The sequence below is a fragment of the Numenius arquata genome, chromosome 9 (genome assembly GCF_964106895.1).
Source record: "Numenius arquata chromosome 9, bNumArq3.hap1.1, whole genome shotgun sequence".
Lineage (NCBI taxonomy): Eukaryota > Metazoa > Chordata > Aves > Charadriiformes > Scolopacidae > Numenius > Numenius arquata.
In genome coordinates, this window is record NC_133584.1 from 50,091,558 (window position 1) to 50,117,180 (window position 25,623).

At 41.6% G+C, this 25,623-nt stretch overlaps 1 protein-coding gene across 1 annotated transcript; it reads right to left on the bottom strand.

Annotated features, from left to right (window-relative positions):
* Positions 1 to 6,090: 6,090 nt before the first annotated feature.
* On the bottom strand, positions 6,091 to 18,385 carry LOC141468537 (uncharacterized). Its single transcript, XM_074153642.1, has 22 exons — positions 18,363 to 18,385; positions 18,056 to 18,108; positions 16,650 to 16,742; positions 15,173 to 15,300; positions 14,334 to 14,477; positions 13,559 to 13,642; positions 13,254 to 13,421; positions 13,089 to 13,185; positions 12,769 to 12,992; positions 11,698 to 11,851; positions 11,415 to 11,623; positions 11,211 to 11,328; positions 10,835 to 11,040; positions 10,254 to 10,371; positions 9,393 to 9,562; positions 8,547 to 8,620; positions 8,342 to 8,469; positions 7,344 to 7,533; positions 6,777 to 6,918; positions 6,407 to 6,503; positions 6,187 to 6,265; positions 6,091 to 6,094 (listed from the first exon to the last, which is right to left on the bottom strand). The coding sequence occupies exons 1-22, from the start codon at positions 18,383 to 18,385 to the stop codon at positions 6,091 to 6,093; spliced, it is 2,703 nt and encodes a 900-aa protein (XP_074009743.1).
* Between the last annotated feature and the right edge of the window lie 7,238 nt (positions 18,386 to 25,623).

Genomic DNA, 25,623 nt, shown 5'->3' on the forward strand with positions numbered 1-25,623 from the left:
TTCAGATTGCCAAGGATCCACCAGGTTTGCTTTTCTCCTTGTGGAAAGAAATTAATTCTTGCTCTGCCTCACATGGAGCATTTCTCTAATTCCCTCCATTTGTAATTCTCACCCTTGGCATAGACATTTCCCTTATCAGGAGGAAATAGTCCAAATTATTATAATCATGATGGTACAAGTCTTGCTGCTAAGAAATGTTGGATTTTATTTATTTCTAAATGAAATGGAACACAGCCCAGGATCCTCCTCTTTTCCCTTTCCCTCATGAATTTAGGATATTTAATTCCTGTGAAAGAGAATTAGTTAAGTCCCCCACGTAAGGGTATGAGATCTAGTCCCCAGGGCCACACAGAAGGTTCATAAAGCTTTATTGAATTCCAACAGCTACACTGTAATAATCCATAGAACAGAGGCCAAAAAGGGAAAACCCAGTCTGCAAAGGCTGCACAAGTCACAGAACTAGAGAACACCTTTCACATACAAGCGTTTTCTCTTAGCATGTTAAAAATCTACATGGAAATAAAGATAAAGTAGTAGCTCAGCAATCACTGAAAGTCCATGGCTGAGGAATTACATTCTGCCTGAGGGAGAGAGTCATTTGCCATGCCAAAAAGAGAGAGATGCAGTAGAGTGAACTGGAGTTAGTTCCTGTATTGAGTTTGTGCGGCAAGGTTTTGGTAGTGGGGGGGATACAGGGGTTGTTTTTGTGAGAAGCTCCCAGAAACTTCCCACGTGTCTGTTAGACCCAATGCCACCTGGCTCCAAGATGGACCTGGGGCTGACCAAGCCCATCAGTGATGGTGGCAGCACCTCTAGAATGACATGGTTAAGAGGGGGAGGAGGAAAAAACCTCTATAGAAGAGCAGCCAAAAAGAGGAGTGAGAATATGTGAGAGCAAAAATTCCACAGCCACCAAGGTCAGTGAAGAAGGAAGAGGAGAAGATACTCCAGGCACCAGAGCAGAGATTCCCCTGCAGCCTCTAGGAAAGACCATGGTGAGGCAGGCTGTCCACCTGCAGTCCACAGAGGTCAATGCTGGAGCAGATTCCCACCTGCAGCCCCTGCAGGTTGCCATGCCAGAGCAGGTGGATGCCCAAAGAAGGCTGTGACTCCATGGAGAGCCCTCACTGGAGCAGGCTCCAGGTGGCACCTGTGGACACATGGACAGAGGAGCCCACACTGGATCAGGTTTGCTAGCAGGACTTGTGACCCCACGGGGGACACACAGTGGTGCAGTCTGCTCCTGAAGGACTGCACCCCATGGAAGGGCCTATGCTGGAGCAATTCATGGAGGACTGTCTCCTGTGGGAGGGACCCCACACTAGAGTAGGGAAAGAGTATGAGGAGTCCCCCTCCTGAGGAGGAAGGAGCAGCAGGAATAACGTGTAATGAACTGACCACAACTCCCACTCCCCATCCCCCTGCACTGCTCAGGAAGGATGGAGGGTGGAAGGTAGAGAGTGTGGGAGTAAAATTGAGCCCAGGAAGAAGGGAGTGAGGCGGGGAGAGGTGTTTTAAGATTTAGTTTTTATTTCTCATTATCTTCCTCCAATTAGTTTGGTCATAAATTAAAATAATTTTCCCTAAGTTGCATCTGCTTTGCTGTGATGATAATTGCAGAGTGATCTCTCTGTCCTTATCTCGAGCCACAAACCTCTCATTATATTTTCTCTCCTGTGTCAAGCTGAGGAGGGGAGTGATAGACCAGCTTTGGTAGGTACCTGGTGTCCAGCCAGGGTCAACCCGCACCAATCCCAGGCAAGGAAATTAACTCTTCTGGCCCTAGGATCTCCCCCTTTCCCAGGTTAGCACGTCACTGAAATTCCTCACTAACAGAGAACAGAACACAGGTACTAAAGAGGAAACCACCATGATGAAAACAGTTTTCTACTGCATTCACACATTTCTCATACAAGAAGTTAGTTCAAGTAACCATACTTGACGAGTGATACCAGTCATAGTGCTGAAAGGGTTACAAGGTAAGGGCTCAAATATTATATATAGGGGAAGGATGAAGAACATTATAAGATCTTTTACAGCAAATAATTAAAACATATTTTAGCCAGAAAGAAACGGCCCAGACTGTGCACATGCTCTACTTTCCCAGAGATGCTGGAGAGCAGTGCAGCGAAGCAGGCTGAAGGTAAGGGAAAAAGATAAGTGAGGCACCAAAGCACAGATCATGTGGATGGATCCCACCAGCTGCTTTCCTGAGCAGCTCTTCATGTCCTTGTCTCTGCCCTAGCTGAGTTCTTAGAGGTGATCAAGTGCGATCTTGGAGAAATTCTTAAAAATCTCAGAAATCAGAGGGGAAAAAAAGAGAAGGGACTTTTTCCTCATACCCATCCTAAACCTTTTATTAGGGAAGAACAGGCAGGGCACAGCACAGAGTTACATAGAACGAGTTTTATACAAGTTAATTATTTTGGTGTCATCAGCCAGGCAGTTGGTGCTGCTGGAGGGCATTTTTGGTGCTATCAACAGTATGAAAGAACTCTAGGTTTCTTCTCATACCTCAGAGACCAGAGGCTGTTTGGGCACAGCCAGAAGTATATGATGCTGCTTTATTGAACAGAAGGCACAGCAGTGGAAAGGGGGAATCCTAGTAGATAGGATACTAGCCCAAGAATCAGGAAACTCATACAGCTCTGCTCTCCAGGGCAGCTTTTCCATCTGAATTCAGCAGAGCGACATCTCTGTGCTCCCTATAAAGAGGGTGCAGCAGCACCTTGCCGGCCAGCAGCAGTCATACATAAAGAAACTCCCTGAAAACAGCAAGGAGGTCAAGTTCCCTCCTGGTGGGAAGAGGAAGTACCTGGGAGGGAATGTTGCTCCCCAGAGGTTAAAGGAGCAGCTCTGGAGGCAAGCCCTGGCTCTGGGAGCAGCAGAGCTCACTCCCGACACCCAAAGCGAAGCCCAGGCCACCCGCCTGCACGCACACAGCACTTTGAAATTCTATGCTGAGGAGCGCCACGTAGGTGCCAAGAGGTTTTATGGTTACACATTTGGGCTGCACATAGGTGTGCTGGGGCGGGGAAGAAAGCCTCTTGCTAAAGGGCTTTAGCCAATTCCTCGGGAGAGGTGCTGATCTGGTAGCTGCCGCTGCTCTACATCCCCTCAGCCCAGGGATGCCAAATCGCTAGATGACTGTCAGAACATTTTCCTCTGGATAGAGGTGCATAGAATTTACTCTTTTACTGAAGACATTGAGACTTAAAACAAAAAGAAAAGCAATATACTAAAAGAGAAAATTGGGCCAGAAAACGTGTCGGTTTTCTTAATTTCTCAGTATCAACAGCAGATTGTTACTGCTCTAAATCACCAAAGCAGTACATAGTTTTAAAATACTAACCATTTCATTGAATATAGACTATAATAAAAGTGAGAGCTCTGTGTTTCTATCAGTGACCACATACAGTGAAGCTACTTGTAGCAGTGACTTACCACCATTTATTTGAAGTGGAAATAACTGTCTGTGGTACATTTCTATTATTGTTCCTATTTTCCTATAAAAACAAATCACACCAGACTTCTCTTTTCCCTTAGACTTTTATCATTCACCTGTTGAAATTGCAGAAGACATTAAGCATAAACAAAGAAGATTGATCTCCTTTCAACTTGTGTTAACAGGGATATAAAAATAACATCCCAAATACCAGGGGGAAAAGCATGTGGTCATAAAATATCCACTTAAAAGACAAAGAGGTGTTGATACAACACTTGAAGAGGATTTTTCCCCCCTTTTTATATATATATAACCAGGAAGGCAGTTCCTGAATTTTAGTATAAACAGACACCTCTAAGGTGGAGAGTGTATTACTGTCATGTGGTCTTTAAAAGATTTTACTGATATTCAAATGGATTGTGTGTGTCTTATAGGCTGTTGGAAAAATCTGACAGGAAGGTTTATATAAACCCTAGTCTAACCACAGAGGGGAATGTCCTTGATTTTTCCAAAATATAGGAAGTAAGAGACCACCTTATCTATTAAGACTCCTCATTTTGCAAAATGGCACTAAGCAGAGCTTTTGGAAGAGCTGAAGAGTAAAGCCACAGTTTACCTGGGTATCACCTTGCTTTTCAACAACTCCTGAACCCCTGTCAACACAAAGAATCTCAAGATTTTGAGATCTTCCGAAAAGAAATGCAGGTGCCCTAGACAAGATTGTAAATGCCAGATTTCTATTCCTAAACCATGTTGTCCTTAAATCTTCATTTGAAGAAAGGAATCAGAAACCCAGGAAGCCACAACTGCGGCACAGTTAACAGTACTGAAATAGGCTGCCCAACCTCACACTTGGTTCTCACAGCATTCCCTAGTTGCTATATTTTCCCCCTGCACAGCTGTAAGAGGGGAGAAGGTGGCTCAGGCCACCCGAGGCAGCCCACGCTGTGCTGGTAGAACATTGTCATGGCAGATGAGGATTGTCACTCACCCAGCTGGAGAAAACACTGCATAACAGTTTCATTTCTTGGGAGACAGTAAGCACGATGCAAGACACACAGGGAGGTCACCATACCACTTAAAGTGTACATGCCTGTGTCCTGTGAGGTGCAGAACCCTGGCAGCATTATTATAGGTGTGCCCTTTGATTTCTCAATAGATTGTGCCTGCAGACTGAGGAATAGCTAGTACTTAAGTCACTGGGTAAATGTAGGGGAAAAACACTAAGCATAAAGTCACTGACCTGTCAAGTCTGCTGTCAGGCGTATATGCATTTTTCTTTTATTCCTATGTTGACGTATTTACATCTCATTCCTCAATATCACAGCTCCGTGGCTTTAGTTTTCACCTACTTCAGGAGTAGCAAAATAAGACTCCTTGAGCACAGTAGCCTCCTCTATTGGAAAACAGACTTGATGCACAGCTAGAGACTTGATGTGTCCCTCATCATGAAGCCCACAGATTTTTCCAGAAATGACAGTAGAAGACATCTACTACAGATATGCTTAGCAGGCAACTGTAAGACAGACAAGACTGACAAACAGGAGCTTGTAATTATAGCATAAACTCTTTAGTGGGATCTCTGTATACGTATTGTAGCAACAGAGCTACAATCTTTTAGACACCATGATATTTCAAAGTGCAAATAGATTCAACAAGTAGTTACTTGCTCAAGTTAACCTTCACAGAAATTCCCTGTGGTATATTTTTATTTAATATAAAGTTAAAAAGCAGACACCCATTATTGTATCTTTAGCCCTGAGGGATAACAACTCATGCTGAGCAATAGCTTTCCTTAGAACAGGAAAATACAACATTGCATCTGAACTGTTTTCATATCAGTGTTCAGATACAAAGAAGAAATCAAGAAATTTTTCTCCATTAAAAAAAAGGTAGGATCTCTTAAGAATCATGTTCTCTAGTAAGGAAGAATCCTTAACACTTTGTGGATAGAGTCCATGTATTATTGTTATTGCTACTACAAGTCTTCACTAGAAACTTTTTTCCTTTAGGCCTGCAGCTTTCTCAGCTAAGCAGCCACTGATGCTACCTGTGAGTGATTTCCCCCAACTAGGGAAGGCAACTTGACATTGCAGAGCCACAACACTCCTGTGAGATCCACAGTTTATAGCTTTTCTGTCAATAGCGCTAGAGGATCAAGTATGTTCGCACCCATCTTGCTTCAAAAACCACGTTCTCTTACTGACATTAAGCCCCCTGCAATCCTTTATTCGTACTGAAGCTTTAAAAAAAGCCCAAAGTGATTTACAATTGACTTCACACCTGTTGCCACCTTCCTCCCCTGACCCCAAACCAGATGTTTCCAACTGCAAAGTGACTAGACACGAGTTTTGGACCTTATCTGAGCAGATTAGGTCAGATGCCAGTCACACAAAAGACTAAAAGTTCAACACTGTAAAGGAAGACAGGAGAGCAATACACTAATTTAACTTAAAGGCAAGGATACATCCATACTGGTTAGCTGACCCTTTTCTCAGTAGACACCATCAATATATTTTCCCAGTAGATACTTTTGAGATGTCCTTTATTTTAAGTCTGGGCAGGCTGTGCTTGGTTAGGCCACCTAACTGCAACTTTATAAAATTAAATAGTTCTTGCTTAGTCTCTGTCAAAAGTCAGTGTATTCACCTACAGGGAGAAGAGACACAAACAGAAGTCTGTTATGATAAAACAGCAGTATGCTTGGTATTTCAGCAGCGTAATTGAAGATTGACACCAACCTCTGCTGGTTGTTTTTCTTCTTAATAAGCACTGCTCCAGATGACACTTGTCCATGCGGATGTGGTTCTGCACTGCGGTCTAGTGAAACATTTCAGCTTTTAATTTTCTGTACAGCACAATCTAGAAGTAGGATCTGTCATCTGACACAGCTCCTGAGAGCATGTGCCATACTGCTGGGCAAAGATTCAGGAGCGACTTGAGAAGTGCCTGTTTTCTTACCAAGTCTACGTTTTCCAGGATCGCATCTCCTTGGACAGAGAGAGCCTGAAGGCTGTTGCGTAGTGCTGCAGATCACCACACTGCAGTGGAAATACAGCTACGAGACAAGGATATTTACATTATGTGTACGAGAGTCTTATTTGGGAAACATCTGATCTGTATAATGACCCCAAAGGAGATGAACTGAACACTGCTAAGTGGCTAGTCTCTATTTACTATTCTTACAGTCTTATGCCTTCAAAGAGGTGGCTAAAAGCCCCAGGCAGCACCTGGCCCGCTGAGATCTTGCACAGCATTTGCTGCATGCACCACTCCAGGCTTGCATATCGGGACTGCCACCAACACTTGACAGACCATGGAGACATCTCACCTGCTCTTGAAACAGGGTTGTGCCTTGTACAAAGCTGAACATCCTCACTTCAAATCTCTTTAGGTGCTGAGGGAATTTTACTCTGGAACTATTCTTAACATCATGGAAGACTGTTCTGTAGGAGTCTTTGCTGTTTGCGCACCTTTTTGGGAAAGTGAAAAACCAACAAATTTAATTCAAACCTTCATCACTTCAACTGGATCTTGAAACAAGTCAAGGAGACTGACTACAGAGGAACTTCCCTCTCTTTATTTTCCTCCTCCCATAGGGAATGGATAGAGCCTTCCCCTTTGCCTTTGGCCACAGTCAGGGCTCCTTCTTGTTCTTTCTTTCCATCCGGAAGCTGTTATCTAGGAGCACTTCTGGCCAACCCCATGACCTGCTGCCACCAGAAGGCACAGCCACTGTGCTGACACAGACATGCACTCCACAGCCTAGCAGCAGTTGTACAGTCAGGACAAAGCAATACATCCAGACTGATTTCTGTCCTCTTTCCTTTTTCTCCCACACAAGGTAAGGGGCCTTGTGCTGAACAGCTACCAAATACAGAAGGGAAGCCCTCCTTACCCATTTATAAGGATGGGCCACTGTGGAAGGCTGTCCTGGCTTTGGGAATTTGTAGCCCAACAGTCATTCAGGTTTAGTTCCAGTCTTGCATCTTCAGGCTGGAGCAGTTCCACCTCAAAATACAGTGCCTCCCTCAGGTATTTTACCACAGGATATTCCAATTCCTGATAGGGGTCTGAATAGGATTTATCTAGAAGAGAGTATTGATGTTAGAGTCTCCTTTTTGCAGAGTGAATATTCATGAACTCTCTGCTTCACTCTTCTTTCCAACACCATTTACTCTGGCACAGCAATGATAAAATCTGGGAGAGCATATGGGTGTTAGCAAATGGGGATAGGGTGTTGGAAAAATAAGAACTGATAATGAAAGTAAAGATCTGAACTCTATTCCTTGGCTCTGAGGAACCAGCAGAGAGCCATTCCTCCTTCTGCAAAAACTCATTGGAGTAAGATGCTCATTCAAAACTGTTTCTAGAAAGACCCTAAAAAATTGTAAAAATGTATCAGGGCCACTACAGTGAGGGTTTGGTTCAAGCTGTGGTTAGTCCTTTCTGCCATTATAGTTATCATTTTACAGCAGTATTACAAGTGCCTTCCTTGTCTGACACAGGTTATGGTTACTTCAGTCAGCACTAACTCTGCTTAGCAGCACTTAGGGAGTTGATAGAGGAGAGAAGCTGATATCACACCCATTGCACAAAACTTTTAGTACTCCCAGACCAAACAGGAAAGCCACACTTGTGTCAGTGACAACACAAGTGTCTGTCTGATGCACTACAGATACTTGATCATTTGCATTGCATTCTGTAATGGAAACCTCTGTTAGAGGACTTAATGGTGTTTCCACTTCATCTGTGGAGATATTCAAGAGTTATCTGGACACGGTCCTTAACAACTTGCTCTAGATGGCCCTGTGTGAGCAGGAGGGTTGGACAAGATGTCCTTCAGAGGTCCCTTCCCACCTCAATCATTCTGTGAAATTTTAATATGAATGTTACCTTTGAAGATTTTCAATGACAGAGCAAGAGAGCCAAACCCTGGCTTAATACTGGGTGGTGGGTTTTTCTTAGATTCATATCGGACATCAACAGTCTGCTTGATTGCATACGAACACACAAATTTCAGTCTGAGGGAAGAGGTTTAACATTAGATTTTAGAAACCAAAATGCCTTGGACAACCTTCTTCTAGGGAATGACACTTACTGGTATAGTGGTGTATCATTGCCAGGTTTGAAATAGAGTACCTCGTTTTCATATGTCATAGTTGTGCTATTAAACTGAAAGATACACATTACAAACAGGACAGTTACATTACAGTTTACTTTGGGTTTGACACAATATCCATATCCCTTCACTTGACTGGCAGATTGCCCTGAGCACAGTATGCTTAGGAATTACCAGAAATTACTGGCCAACAGCCCTATACCTACTGAACTAAAGCTGATCACAGCTAACAGCTATGCCATAATCAAGAAGAAACAGATTATTAGCTAACAATGCCTTGACCATGATCTAGCACCCCAGCAAGCAGTGCACTGGGCCTGAGAGAGCAGTTGTTTCTGTTGACAGAATCGGTGTCTAGCATAAGATGCAACACTCGCAGAAGTAAGCTGCTTTTGTGGCAACCTGAATTTGAAAGTGATTGGATCCTTTGTTATTTTGTCTGTTTTCTATTTATCCAGTATGCAGGTGGCACAAACAGAACCAACTCCAGTCTTGGGCCAGGTAGTCATTAGCTACACCTAACCAGCTTTTGCAAGGCATAGGAGTATGTATCAATAGTGTAAACTAACACAAGTCCATTACTAAACAATTCAGAGAAGTAAAACTTAAGGCTAGTTTCAGAAAGTACCTCTGTCCTTAAAAGCTGTTTTTATCAGTAAGAAATTCTGCCCAATTGAATTTAGTATCCTAAGGAGTATGGATATACTACTTAGCAAAAAGTCAGCTGTCATGTTCTTGCAGCTCCTGCTCAATTCTGGAAATCTGCCAGTTCTAGTAGCAACCCTACTCCAATGCAGAGTAAACTTCACATGACTAAGCCCTTACCTTTCTATTTGTTCCGCAGGTGTTCACATTGAACTTGAAGGTTGCAGTCTTCTCTGTCACTAAACTGGGTTTGCACTCTCTGTCCCTTAAGACAAGCAGGCTAGTGTCCAGGTCTGAAATTCCTACCAATTTTACTGCAGTAATAACCACAGTGCCATTGGGCAGGCACTCTGAAAGAGAAAATACAGTTTTCCATACAAATCAGGACTCAAGTTCCCTTATTACGTAGCCTAGAACAACAAAGAGATTCTGTGTGGATTTGCTAGCAAGTGTTCTGGCAGCTCATGAAGATTAAGTTTTGAGCAAGATGCTCTTCAGTACTAACATATGATTTTCTTCAAGCTTACTGTCAGTAGAATGTGCACTCTATGGGTGAAGTCTGTGATTTCACTCACCTTTTTCATCCCAAGAAGCCTCACCCCTCCCAAAGGGATTTTTCTGGCCAAGATATGTAATACATTCAATCCAAATGAGTAGCTTTGGAATGACTAATTTATAAGATGACCCTCCCTACCCTAAGCCCCTAAAAAAACAAAATCCGAAACAACTCAAATGAAAACCCAACCCACCCAAAACAGAAACCCCAAAAGGCCCTTTAAAAGCATCATGCTTTTGGAGGTGTGAGGGAAAGTAGTTTCCCACCTCCCTCACTGTCTCTTATGTTAGACAGGACAATCACTCCAATGTGTCATTTGACTTGCCTCGTAGCACATTACTTTGTAGTAAACCTGACAGGCAGACAGGATATCACAGAACTCACAGAACTATAAACCCTAGAAACATTTCAGACTGCATGGGTTTGTGTGACTTAACTATGCAATTCAAAGAGTATTAATAGCTAATGCCCCAACATGTTATTACTTATTAGCTCTGAAGGTGAAAATCTGCAGGAAACAGAGAAGTCCGTCCTATTGGTGAAGGTGATGCCATCCTTCAAGGTTAGGTGGAGTGAAGCCTTTATTCCAGAGGTATGAAAATCCTGGAGATGACATTCACAGGTTAAACAACAGTATAAAGAGACATTGTTCAACTAAAGTATGCAAAACTTAAGCGGACAGGTTATCACAAGCCAAAGGTAATGATGCTTGATCAAAGTCAAATTCACAGTAGAGATTTTCTTTTTTTAATCTAGAAGCCGATACAATGAGCTTTTTCAGTCATTTTGCAATAGAGTGCAATACAAACTCCATTGCATGTACAATTGCCATTAAAGATAACTCAGCCTTAAAGTACTTGCAGAAGGTTTTTCTTGACTACTTCGGTCAATATCAACCAAGGGAAATTAAAGTGTTCTTCCAAGGGCAGAAAATAGTCCTCCATTAATCCTTTGAAGCCTATCTCAAAGGTAAGCTTTATTTTATAACCTTCAAAGACATAATGTACCATGTCCATATTTCATAGCTAGAACATGACTTTTAATTGCTACATGCTGGCATCCTTACCTCATAGTTCACATGGGAAGAAAGGAAAGGTACAGATACTGCCAAGTGACTGCCATTGTCCCTCAGGCCGTAGTTGTACTTCTGCGCAGCCTCTGGGGTCAAGTGCCACTCTGAGATGAAGGGTAGCCAGTTCTGGTCCACATTTCCACGAGTGATAATGAGATGAAGGTTCCTCCCATCACAATATCCTCTTGCTCTGGGCAGTACTGTAATACAGTCAGAAGTCAGTCAGCACACTAGCCATCATCAGAGTTTAATTAGGCTATTTAGGACTGACAGTATCCCTGGCTGAAGTAAGCCCAGTTAGCAGCTGAGTTCACAGCCAGGGTAGTCACAGCCACGTTGGTGCAGTTTTGCCCAAGTTCCACTAGTTTACCTGCATCTTTAGGAGTGGACACTGTTATGACCGGGACAGTGAAGGTCTCACTCGTTGGATGGATTATAAATGTAAGTGTGACATTGAGGGTGTATGCTCTCATGTCCGCTCTCAGGTACTAGGAAAATCATATTTAGAAATAAAAATCACCAAGGGACATCATAATTTCTATACTATGGTATGCTGCAGTGTCTAAGTTCGCACCTCTTTCTTAATGCTTGGTGCATCAAATGGGACTTGTATTACATAGGCTTTGCTTCCATTAGCATATCTGATCTCATATATTAGATATCCATGTTGAACAGCCTCAGGTACAGCAACAGTTACCGCCTCAACGGTTAAGTTCACAAGCTCCACATCTGGGAGGAACATTCCCACTGTCACATTCATTAGCCTCACACTCAGATTTGAGTCTGAAAAGAAAACAATAATATTAAGCTCTTATCAGTACCAAAACCTTCAGTATGTTCCATGTTAGTCTACTTACTGTTGGTTATAGCAAGTTCCACTTGTTCAAATGGTGTTTCTATTTCTTTGATTATAGTGTGTTTGGTTAGTCCCCATTTGTTATCTTCCCACTGATGTTCCAAGAACAGGTTGATGGTGTATTTTGCCCCATGCTGTCCACTGCTCACAGAAGTCTAGAATTTCAAATCAACACCCTTCAGTATAACATGAGATGCTACAATAGAACTTTAATGTAAAAATCAAGGCCCAGGTAGAGATACAGCTTCAAACAATTGTCCTCAGCTCTGTGGCCCTGCTTTTATACTGAGAACGAAATTCGCAAAAACACACCACCTGTGAGGAATGAGGAACTCAAGTGGTACTTGCTGTATCACTATTATGGGCTCTATTTTTGCCTAAGAGTTTAGAATATCTCAGAAGGCTTCTTTTTGAAAATTGTCCCGTTTCCAAATTTCAAAGCAGCAGGGCAGTACTTCACCAGTGAAAGGGCTCCTCCTGCAACTTCCTTTGAAGTTCAGTTGTTACAACATTTGCACAGGATTCAGTTCACTAAGGAACTAGATTTAGATGTATAGTTTCAGCCCATCCCAATATCCTACGTTCCGGTGGACAAATGGGTTATTCCCATTCTCATAAATGGACTGTGTAAAATACAGCAGAACCCATGCATGCTTTACAGTCCAGTTAGGACTGTCTCCAAGGAGCATGATGTCAGGACTAAAAGGCAAAAGCTCTGTGTTGACCTGAGGAAGAAGACAAATCAATAGTTCTGTATAGGATTCTCTCCATCTGTGCTTCTAAGAAAATAGCTCCTGCAAGCTCCCCTTTGTGAAGAATTTATCTTTGGTCAAGGCTTCAGGGATTTTTAATATCCCCTTCACCCCACCCTTCATTTGAAAGGCACATGAATTATTCACGGAATTGTTGGAGTTGGAAGGGACCTTCTAGAGATCATCTAGTCCAACTCCCCTGCCAAAGCAGGATTGCCTAGAGCACATTTCTCAGGAGAGTAATTTTCTCTCCAGGAAAGGAAAAAAAAAAAACCAAATAGAAAGTCTGTTGCCTAACAGACATAACAGAAGTCACTAACCTTGTAATAGCCACCTTCTGCACCTATTGGTATCTTCATTGTAATTGCATTTAAGTCATTTGATAACATATATTTCCTGGAAGCCATTTCTTTGGCAGATAGTTTGTGTAGATCCACACCAGCTTCAACAAGCACATCCTTAAAACTAGTTGCTCCAGCAGAGAGCAGTTGAATATATTTTGGAACAGTCCAGATGATTGTTTTGTTGGCATAGTCCACACCATCTTAGGGACAAGATATGAAAGCTGTCAGCTCATTACTCTAGTTGTACATCAGTCACTGTACATTTAAGCACTGGAGTAAGGTACCACACTTCTCACCTACAGGACACGCCACAGCAGTATCCACCATCAGGATCATCCATCGCTGTTTGTAAAATGTACTTGATCTTACTGCAGAAAAGGTAATTCCTTGATCCTATAGGAAGAGATCTGGTTAAACCTACCCATCCTGGCAGCTTGTTGGGCCAGAATAAGTATACCAACCTCAATCAGCTGAATTTGCTCAGCAGTGTATGGTATTCGCAGCAGAACCCTGGTGTCTGTTGTGTTGAGTCCGTAACCCGCACTCCAAGCATCACTCACAAGAAGAGCCTTTTTTTCTTCTGGTTGATGAAACACTATTTGCCATATCGAGGCTTCTCCTGCTTTTACCTATCCATAGAAATTCATTAACGTTTTAAACATTCTGTTCAAAGTAACTTCTTATTTACTATATTGAATGATTTATTATATTGAACTAGCTTTTAACTAGTAGTTTTACCTCTACCTGTAAAAACCTGTAGTTTTACCTCTGGAAAGGCAAGAGTCCAGTCCTCGGGCTCATCTTGAATGAACTCTTTTACAGTCTGTGGAATCTCCTTCCTGACAGAAACCTGAAGGGAAAAAAGCCTCTTAAGGGGTTTGCTGGTGGCACTTGTTTGTTTGTCTCCAACACCCTATAAGTCTATTTCAGTACTTTCAGAGCAGTATAGGATTGAGAAAGGAGACCAGTATTTCCTAAAGGGAGGTTACCACCCCCTTCATGTTGTGTTTTTTTTCTTTTTTTAAGAAAAGGCATAAAATGTCATCACACATGGTACATTATCTATAGTCCACTTGATTTCAGATTCATTTTTAGCATATCTTGTCATTTCTACTTCCAGTTAAACCCATATCCTCTTCAAAGCTGAGTCCTTTTCTCCCTTCCCTGCATTCTCCCCAGCAAATTCAGAAGGGGTATATTTCTGGTATCATCTCAAATAAGATTTGTTGAGACAACGTTCAGGGAGTTCAAATACACTTATATTATGCTTATATAGCCTACTAACCAGCATTAATAACCAACAAAGTTCAAAAGGTTGAGCTAATGTATCACTGCACTCAAGATGCATGCTGTGTATTCACTAGTGAGCTGTTCATGGTGGGACATTCCAAGTCCAGTATGCACTCCTAGCAATAGAATTTTCCAATATAAAACCCAATACACATTCCTAGCACCTAAAAAACTTCCAAAGAGAGCATCTTTGAGTATTTACCTTCTTACCTTATGTTAAGTACCTTTCCATTTGTACTTCCAGTACTTACCTCCATGTAGTTTCTTTCACATACTAACTCTCTTGGATTCCATGGGCCATAATGGCAACTTGCACTTTTCAGATGAGTTGCAGCATTTTTCATATCAGGAGTATGCGATGCTTTGATTTGTATAGTTACTGTGAACACCTCTTTCTGCACGGACACAGGGAACGCTTGCTTGTTAGACAATTTTTTCCTAGTTAGACACCACTTACCCTTATGAATTAAAAGTAACTTACAAAACCTATTCACTAGCCTCTGCACAGAAAAGCAACTCCATACTGCAGCATTATAGTTTTCTACTTGGTTAACTACATAGGCTATGTGTCTATAGTACATCGCAACATAAATACTTTGGGGGGCAGCTTCAACCTTTCACATAGCCCTAGAACTGTACACACAAAAAAAGCCCTCCCTAAAATATAGCTCATCTTGTGTTTTCTGACATAGTAGCAGTGAGCAAGCAACACAAGCTGCCAAAGTTTGAGCTTTTACCCTTAAGTGTCTCAGATGCTAAATACTACAGCAGAGTGCAACACAGCTGCCAGACAGAATTCCCTACTCTTATCCAAGAGAAGCCAGTTACCCTTCAAGGGCATATGTATGATATACTTTTTCATGTGTTCATCTGTACTTTGCTATAGGACATTCAAACGGCAAGACCATGGTGTGTTCTCAGATGTCTGGATACATTTGAGGAGAATTAAATAATTTTTTGCTAATAGATATTCAAGACATTATGACACCTCAGTTAATATCTATCAATATTTAGGTAGTACCTATAAATAATCTTTTGCATAAGGTTGTATACAACAGCACTGTAGTCAAAACACCTGTAATAGACTTACCTCTACGTGAGAATGGCAGCTTAGTGCAGAAGCACGAAACTCAATGCTACTCCAATTGCTGTAAGTTACTGTATAGCCACACTGTGATGCCATGACCTCATCTAGCTCCCAGGCTACGCCAGATTGATCTATGGGCAATTAGTGGAGACCAGTATTAATGAGTATAAATCCTGCTCTGCAAAATCCCTGAGCAACCTGCCCTTGCCCCAGGGTTCAGCTGACCCTGCTCCAATGCAGCCCAGCTGCGTGCCCTGGGCTCAGACATAAGAGAACTGCAAAGTGGTGAAAAAGAGCTGTAACAAAGTCTGTAGAAAGTAAGAAAGGTAAAACTACAGACAGACTGGAACAGGGAACATTAACAGCTTAAGGACTAAAGATGAAATAAATCTCAAACATGTAAAGATATTATATCCTGAAGGGGCAAAATCCCCAGTAAGTGCAGAACAGTCAGTTAGGTCATCAGTGTCAAAGTCTTCAGTACTGACAGATGACAGCATAGCAACATCAGGAGCCTGATCTGTGGCTGGCCCATGTTTCTCTCTGATGCCTGCCCAGCCAGAGTGTCTTCACAGTTCTAATGAGGATGGCAAGCATTTTAAAGCTTAGTTTTATAGCCTAGAAAAATTCAAGCTTTGTGGTTTTTTTGTCTGTTTGTTTGTTTTTTTAAAAACATGTCTCTTCCCAAAATAATTGCTTTATACTTTCAGATTGTGCATACCCAGTTGCAGAGTGTTTTCATGTATGGATGAAAACAACTGAACAAAAAAAATACATTAAGTAGGTTTTTACACAAGTTTAACATTCTAGACAGATGGATGTCACGGACTACATCTAGGCAGACAGCTAACTAGCATGGAGAACTAGTTCAAGGATGAGTTCACATTTTATGCATATGATCTTACACCTGTTGATGTTTATAGCCCAAAAGCTCTCTCATTCCGCCCTTCAGTCCACTCTGTGGTGCTTTTCACTCAAATGCACCACTTGTTGATTACTAAGCTCACAGCCAGAGGGCCCAGATAATTTTTCTTAATTTCATTAAAAATTTATATGCTTCCACCACATCCCTTAGCCGTAAGCAAAGAAAGTGAAGAGTCGCTAGTGCAAAGCCAGTAAAGTAGTGCCAGCTTCAGCTAGTGAGTTTTCTGAATAGCATGTGCTGTTGCTGGGGAACACTTTTACCAGGAGGAAAATCCACCAGCATCAACATGCCTAGAAACTACCACATACATTTTATTTTGAGTCCAAAGTCAGCCATGATTAGACTTGATATTGCAAAGTTATCACCCTACAAGGCTATAGTATAGGTTATACAGAAATAAAGGTAGCATTTGGTTGTTACTTACAATGAGGTGCAACCTACTAAGCTCTGTGATCTTAGTATAATCCAGGGAACTCTAGTATAGGAGGATTTCAGAGAACCGTAAGCATTTCACCATGTGTAATTTCCTCGCCAAGCTCTTCTATATCAACTTACCAACAACAGAAAAAGATAAGTATTTGTCCTCAAAGTATTCTGCACTCAGCGTTATACGCAAAAGGTTCCCCAAGCACTCCGAACTCATGGGTCCTGTGTTAAATGTACGGGAAGGTTAGTAAGTAGGGGATTAACAGTAACATGCAAACAGAAAATTGTTACCTCCCAGACTGCTTTACAAAGTCAGCGTAGCAACAGCTGTATTCTAGCACATATGGTCAGGAAGTGTTAGAGGTTTCTTTTTTTTAAACCAGTAATACTTCAAGGAGGAAGGCCAACTCTGAAATCAGTATTCCAATAGTAACTGTCTGGTCAGCTGGCAATGCTACGTGCAGTGCCCAGTCATGGAAATAGGATTTTTGGAACACGGACAAGAAAGTACTGAATTGGCTGCCCCAATCTGAACACCTTAAATGGGATACAACATAAGAAGAAAATTAAGAAAGTCCTCCTACCCTCCCACAAAAGAGAAAAAAACCTAGAGAACCCAGAACCCTAAGCAACTGAAAAAACCCTTAAACAAAGCCCCAAAACCACACACACCTACTCACTCTCAGGATGGGCAGCAGCCTCATCAGCTACCCATCAACCTACCCTGTTCACCTGCCCTGGTACCAGAAGCCAGTTGGCTCACACTGGGACAGGAACACACAGAAGCATAGAGGACGGCTTGGGAAGCCCAAGTCCTAAGCTATCACCACAGCATACACCAGGCTATGGCTGCCAAACCTCTTAAAGGCAGGAAGCAGGTAAAAACTATTCTAAATATAGGACTAGAGACCAGAGAAGGCTTTCCGTTGGGCATATATTTCTAATAAACTGGGATTTGTTGTTTGAGACAGAAGCTTCTATGGCATAATAAACTAATCCCAACTAGACCTTTTATAGTAACAGTGAGTTTTGAGGGCTGAGAGGATCTTTTTTCCTATAGAGTTCAGCACTATAACCTTCAAGTTAACCAGAGATGTAACTCTCATATCAGAGCTGGTCATACGATGGATCAAACAGATAGTGGCAAACACGACCTTATTCTGCCCCTATTCCAAGCTACCAACTTGATTCAGTGCAGAAGCTATATAATTGATCCAACCTGGATAAAACCGACTCCTGTATCTTTTTAAGTTGATCTTTGGTAAATAATAATATGTTTGTATAGCACCAGTAGGGCAGACAGTCCTAGAATCAACTCTCTGTATCTGCTGTTCCAGGACCAGCCCTGTTTTGTAAGGGAGAAATTAAAGCAGTTTTTGGTTAATAAAACTGTTTGTTTGGTTGTTTTTTTTTTCCTCAGGCAAAGCACAGATATCTTTATAGTATTCAAAAGACCTTGCATACACACAAACACAGATGTCACCTATGGAAAAGCCTGGAAATTGTTACGTAAAAGAAGTTTACAGCAGCATTACCTGGTCTCCCTTGAGTCCATATTTCAGAGATTAATATCTCCATTAATAACAACCTGTAAGAAAAAACAGGGATTAACAGCAGCTTCAGCTGTTACAACAGCTTTCTAACAAACTTTTGTGCTCAATAAGTTCCGATCTGGACACTAAACTAGTCTTAAATTTAGAGCTGCAGGTCTAGACTTGGAGATGACAAAATGGGATTTCTTTGGTCACCACCAGGAGGTAGAGGAGGCAAATCAGAGAAGTTAATATATTTAATGCATTAGCTAAGACCTTTTATGGTTAGCAGCCACCATGAAGGTCTCACCTCTCCACCAGCCTCAGCTCCATTGTACAGTTTCTCAACCTGTGGTGCTTTTCCCCCTTATAGCCACACACAAACAAAAATCTCCTTCACCAGCTTTGCATAGAAAACTAAAACCTTTCTGGCTTCTCAGAGTCTTGGGTTAAATAGAAAGGCTGCCACTTTATACTGATGAAACTCATTTTCAGCTGTTCACCCTCCTAACTATGACTCTATAATTCACGTCACCTGTTCATTTCTTTACTCATTAAATCCACTCCTGCCTAGGTCCCCCCATCTTGATGGTCGCCAGCTCCTATCAGGTGGTCAGGGGGCAGTAGGGTAAGTGGTGCTGTTCTGGCAAAGCGTGTGGCATTTCATTGTTTCAGAGTTACTTTTCTTCACCGTGTCTCCTCTGTGGAGGATTTTGCATGGGCTTCCCAGATAGCTGAAGTCTGCCAGAGGTAAATGTGTAAACTGAAGCTTTAAGGTAATTAGTATAACAAAAAAGGGAAGGAATTGTTGATCTTTAAGGTAAGTGGTCTAAACTAACATCACAAGGGAACCTAGCTGAAGACTGATGGGTGTCACAAGTTAAAAGAAGAACTGACTGGGTGACCTGAGGACACCTAGACCAGAAATCATCCCCCAGTTTGGGGAAAATGTACCCCAGAACCATGGAGGAGTGGATCTAACCACTAACAGATTGGAGAAAAGGATCCTGCCTTTGCTGCATGCTGAAGGAGGAGAAGTTATACCTGTGGCCTTGGGTGTGGATCAGTGATGGTTTCCCATTGTCATCAGAGCGGGTGCACTCTGGTCACTGTGGGTGATGCGTGGGAGTATGATGTCCCTGGGGCTGCTGAGCTGTTGATCGTCAGAAGGTGGCCAGGTCACTTACTGTGCAAAGGCGTTGGTGAGGTGTCTGTTCACGTTTTCTGTAAGTGTTGAGCACTGTTTGTGTACAATTATAGCAATATCAATAGCATAAACAATAATAGCTGCAATGTTGTTTTATGTAATAAAGGGTGCTGGAATTCAGTATTCCTTGTCTTGGTCATCATTCAGTTTAGCTGTCAGTCATTCTGTGCAAATATATCCTCAGTTCCCAGAGCCACAGTTCCCTTGTGCCAATGGTAACTGCCACAAAATACTGATAAATTTTCTGGGCAACTTGTTCCAGGGTGGTGAGGCACTTGAACAGGTTGCTCAGAGAGGCTGTGAATGCCCCATCCCTGGAGGTGTTCAAGGCCATGTTGGATGGGACTTTGAGTAACCTGGTGTAGTGGGAGGTGACCCTGCCCACGGCAGGGGGGTTGGAACTCGATGATCATTAAGGTCTCTTCCAACTCTAACCATTCTATGATTCTACAATTTCTCCTCTTTCATGACTCAAACATCACTTTGATTTCCTCAATTTCTTTGTGCACCTATGTATTTTCTAGCAACAGGACATAAGGAATGTTGTGCATGTCAGCACATGTCATTCTTCTGGCTGAAACACCTTTATCAAGAGGCAAGCTCGGCAGTGTTTCCTAGTGAGCGGTCCGAATTGCCTGCATCCCTCTCTATGTATATATTTCATATCTAGATTAACCTTATATTAGGGATTCTTTTATCCTAGGCTTATGCCTGTAACGTTTGGGTTTTGCTCCTTCCTTTGCACGTGTGGAGGCTGCAGCAGCTGCAGAGCTGGAGGACTTATTTGTAATTAACAGCGATGTCCTCCAGAGGGAGCCTGAGACTTTCCTACCGGGCTGCGCAGCCGGCTCCCCCAAGTCCCCGGCACCTTCCCCGGCGCTCAGCCTGTGCAACCACAGTCATGCACAGCTGGTTCTGGAACCTAGCAAAGATTACACAGGGTCCTTTTAGACAGACACATGTATTTATGCGCGGCTAACCCTACTGCACCACTCCCAAGTCTTCAAGAGTATCAAAAAATTAATTGAATGGAAAAAACCCCAAAGTTTGCTGTGCTCCAAGATGTTGGATTTTACCCCAGAAACAAGTTTTATCCCTAAGTGGTTTGTGTTGCTGTTGTTTCCTTCTGAAATTCCTTATCTGAGAAACTTTTAATGTTACAGGGAGTCTCCTGAGAAGCCCTATCCACCAAGGATACTTCATAAATAATGGATTATGATAATAAATAAAACCATGATCAGGCAGCCACAGCTTAAATATTGGATAGCGCATCCCTGTTTCTTATTGTTGGAGACCATTTGAGTTATGGCTTTATTTCACTGTGCAGTGTATTTTTACAATATTACAAAATAGTTATTACACTTTACCAGAACTTGATTTTAGGTGCCACCAGGGACCTGAGATTTCCTCTAGCTTGCATGAACTCCACCTGCCATTTAAAGCAGATCTGTGCTGTTGACAAGCCCATCACATCAATTGTACGGTAAGTGTCAAGGTTACTCATGCTTTTCCACCCTGAACAGATTCTAGCCATGTTTCCATTAATCCTTCAACCTGTCAATACTCACGTGCAGGCTAAGGTTATGGGGCAAAGAGTCATCGTGGAGATGTCTTAGTCGCTTCATGCAGCTTAAACAGGACCATGACGACTAGCACCTATACACTGGAATGGGAGGAGAATTGCAGTAGTCCTGCTACAACTCAGCCTTATCACAGCGGTACTGAAAGCATTACACATCTAGTTTACCTGCACAGTCACTCTTTGTTTGTCTCCATCTTTTTCTCTTTTTACCAATCAACTGTAGATTAATTCCTAGATACTTCAATGTTTCTGGGTTGTTGTGGGTTTTCTTTTTTTTTTTTTTTTTTTTAAGTATGTAGCACTTGTGGTCTTGGGCCATGATTATGATTCTGGGCAATACAGTAATACGATAACACAAATAAACCCGAGATTATTTATATCCAGTCAAATCTATATTACCATCTGACAACTAAAAAGCAAGAAGTCTTGTCTGTCACAATTTTAATTTCTAAAGAATACCGAAATATAAAAGGCTTTACTCAAACTCTACAGCCAAAATGTCCAAGATGACAGATAAAAATTTCCTTCTGGGCCTTCCAATCAGTATCAGGACAAGAGGAAGAAATTATATAGTATATGCACACTTTCAGGGCTAACAACTATGTGGAACCATGTGCTGGTATGAGCATATCTTAATGTTACCAGCTGAAAGGCTGCTAACTGATATTTCTCCCACACCAAGAGCGACTGGGCTGTAGGGTCAGACCATGTAGTGCCATGACCCTTGGATGAAGGAAAAAAAGAGGTCTGTGCAATCTAACATGGCTATCTGTTAAGCATACCTTGAAAGCTATTTTGACTGCATGAAAAAACGGACGATAAATTAAAGCCAAACCATAGTTCCTCTAGGGTTAGGTAACAGATAATTCTATGCTAATAGGAGTAATAAAACCAAGAGAGATTTTGCAGTCTCACCCTTATAAAGTGGCCCTTGTAAAATGTCCACAAGGAAATATATTACTCATTTTCTTCACAGGGTTGCAATTCAGAATAATAGATATTCAATCAACTACTCTATCTGTCTCTCTCTGTTTCCTCCTCTTCCCATGAATCTGTTCCTAGACAGTGTGTTTATGTGCTAGCCTAATTCAAATATTTTCCATGTAAAAAAAAAGACAGACAGAAAACACACAGTTCATCTGTAAGCGATATCTGCAAGAGCAGACACATTAGATATAACGAGGCCATTAACTAAAACTCAGCAACTTATGCCGGGCTGTCTCTGCTGCAAGATATGCCTCCTCTGGGGATATAAATGATTTCCTAAATCATCACTGACTTGATTTTCAGTTAGGCACAGTCTTGCTATGGGAGTACAGTAGAGCTAAGATCCCCAGAGAGACAGGAAACCATCTGTCTCAGAGTTATGGGTGGTTCTCTTTGGGTTCCTCCGTATTCAGGTACAGCAGGTATGATGATTATCAGCTGACAATTCACAGATTAAACCAGGGACGAGCACATTTAAAAGGACAAATGTCCCTACTTAAAGCTTTATAAGGCATGCTCTGTTAGTCCTTTCTTCTCTGAATAGGGTACAGCAGGACGTTTGAAACAAGCCTCCCCCAAGGATGTTGATCATGACCAGATTGGTGAAGTGCATCGTGTTTTGCACACAGATGAAGCCATGCTTCCATCCCACCTTCTCCCTGCTTGTGCTTTCTGAGTGTCATCTCCTTCAACGTGGTAGTGACAGAGCAGTGGATGCCCGCCCCTGAACCAGGACCATAACCTAAGGAGTTATGTACAAGATCTCCTGAAATTGAGAATGCCATTCTCAGTTTGTCTGCATTGATAAAACTGAGCCAAATTAAGTGAAAGAGTTACCCCAGGAAGAAATTTGGCCCTCAAAGTCCAGTTAGAATTTGAGAATAGGAATTTATGTGCGGTGGAGAACAGTATGTGGAAATGCCTGGAACCAAATGCAAAGCAATTTAGATTACTGTGATAGCACAAAAGCGCTTTGTGTAGACAATTTAAGACATCTGCCCATGGTCCAGACATCTGTGTGTGCAATGAATACCATTTTTGAGCTAGCTCTTTATTTACCATTCAGTGATGTCCATTAGTAATTGCTGCCCCTCTACAACCCTGTCTTTGTCTATAAGTAGTTATATATGATTACTTGACAACTGTAATAAACAAGGAAAGAATTACTTGTTCCTAAATTGAAAATAAAATCTGTGATCTAGTTCTATTTCAAATATAGACAAACACATTTTACTCTTCCCTCCCATTCTCTCTCTTTGTCTGTATTTGAAGATGCTATTGCACATTTATATCTCTCAAAGTAATGGACACATAAACTAGCTCCTGTCATGCAGATGGGTCGCGCAGATACAATCCTTTTGTATTTTTAGTTTATCTCCAGTTTCAATCCTCCTGCGATTGAAGGAGGCCTATGCTCAGGAGCCTATGCTCAGGAGCCAGGCTTCTCTTCAGACATAGATTTCCTTTCTTTGGTCACTTCCAATACTTCTCTGGATTTATACTTGCTGATTTGGAATCCTATCTTTTCTTTATTTATGTAAAGTCTTTGAGACCTTGCAATATTATTTACTTACCTAGTAAGTAAGTCTTTGATGCTATAAGAAGGAAGAAAATATTCTTTAGTGCAAGACCATGCACCAGTACTAATTAGACTTTGTAGCAACAGAGACAGCAAGTGAAAATAGTGTGTCGTCTTCAGCAAATAAAACAGGTTTGTTCCGTCTGTTCAAGTAATTCCACAGTGTCGTATTAGCAGTCAAAATGAAGCAACATAGAACCAAGGGAAGAGTAATCTTTCCAGAGTATCTTTATAAAATTTAACTTGTAAGTCTTACTGAAATTTATTTAAATACAGTTTCATGCATGTTTATTGAAGTCTTTAAGGCTTAATGCTGCAGTCTTGAACGAACAACAATCTGATCCTCTCTGATTTCAGTGAGCTTTGGATTAGGATCCCAAAGTTTGGAGGATGAGGTTGTCTGTGTTCCCAGTACACTGTAAACAGTGACAAACTTTTTTTTATTGATTGATTTATTTTGAAATTTGGAAGTGTATTCAGTTGCATCAGTGTTTATCTGCATTGCTCTGCTGATAGAGCTCCATATTGCCTGAGGGGAAGAAGATAAGTTCAAATTCGGATGACATGTCTCCTCTCCCCAGATCTGGCAACCATCCAGCGTTAAACTAAAGGTCTCACAGCACTTTTCATAATGGTTAGGGGGCAACTATAGCTTTTTGCCAGATTTCTTTCTTTGTGGAAACAGATTCTAATCATAAAGAACAAAATGATGAATGACCTTTAAGCAGGACCGTGAAAGATATGGATAAGGTATGGGAAGATCCCCACCTTGTGTGGTGGATTGTGTAAGGAACCAGTCAGCCTCTTGTGTATGGAGACTACCCTATGAGTGAGGCCAGAGAGGCAAAGCCAAATCGGCTTAACCTCCAATTCAACTCCACGGCAGTCTGTGGAAAAGACTGAGCTAAAGAAAGCCATGCTGCCTCTTCCAAAATCCCCTTCCATTTTTCCCCCTTATTATCTTGAGGAATGAGACAAAACTGGAATCATTGCACTGAATTAGAGCATTATATTGAGACTGGGTCAGTCTGCTTCAGAGTTCCTATGTGATCTTGGAAGTCGCATAAAACATCTGTATCCATGTGTCCTCTTTATAAGACAGGGTTAATAATGTTTCACAGTGCTGTTAGGCAAGATACAAAAGAAGTTTGTGAACTGTTCATACACTGCAGAATATTTGTACCAAAAAGGTCATATCAGTATGAAAGATCACTTGTGTTTTACTGTAGTTGCATTATTTTAAATATAATCAATCTAGATTTACACTGCCGTTGAATAACTACGGGGAAAATTGCCCTAGATTAAGTATTTTACAAGGAAGGGAGAAGTATGTGGCATAAGGAGTTACTGCTCACATCTTTCCTATGTTTCATATGCTTTTATTGATTCCACAATAAATGTCATTGAACATTCATCGGTTCCGGTCAAAAAAATGGCATTATGTCCTGGTAATAAGTTTGACATTTGTTTTACTCCCAAATAGAAATAAAGAGCAAAAACAATGAAATACTTAGCAGAAAAGAAAGTTCAGAACAACTGAACTTCAGCTTGGAAAGAAGAATTCAGAAGAAATTCAGTCTGGAAGAATCTAAGGGCTTCGCTTCAGCTTGCTTTGATGGTGGGCTGAAGCCTCTTGAGGTTCTGTGGTATTTGGAGATTAAATGTCTTATCTCACTGCTCTGCACAGTAGGCCAAATTCTGCTGCCAGACTTCCCCATCTGCAACATACTCTGGTGTCCCGATGGATAACAGTCTGTCTCACATCCTGGAAGATGTTGCATGGCAAGAGGCTCCAGACCATGGAGAAGAACAGGAGATATTCAGCAACCGAACCACAGCTTCCATGAGCTTCCATGGTAGCTGATGACAGTATGCCAATACTAATCATTTCAGAGTTGCATGGACACTGAGTAGTTTGGCAGTAAGTCATGGCAAGTTTTAATATAGATACTGATGTCATCTTGCTGAAAGGAATTACTCTACAGTAATTACAATTACAACTGAAAGAGTCAGGATGGTGCTGAAATCTCAGGATGGATGATGGGGGTGTAAGTCACCCTATTTTGCTTTGACCTCAACTTATATGTTAAGTTTTGCTTCTTAATTTCACTTTGCTGATGGAAAACACTTATTCACTAAGATTTCAGGATTTGAGTTTAATAAAAAAATTCATAAATTTACCCTTATTGATTTCATGTAAAAGCTTAGTATTTTCT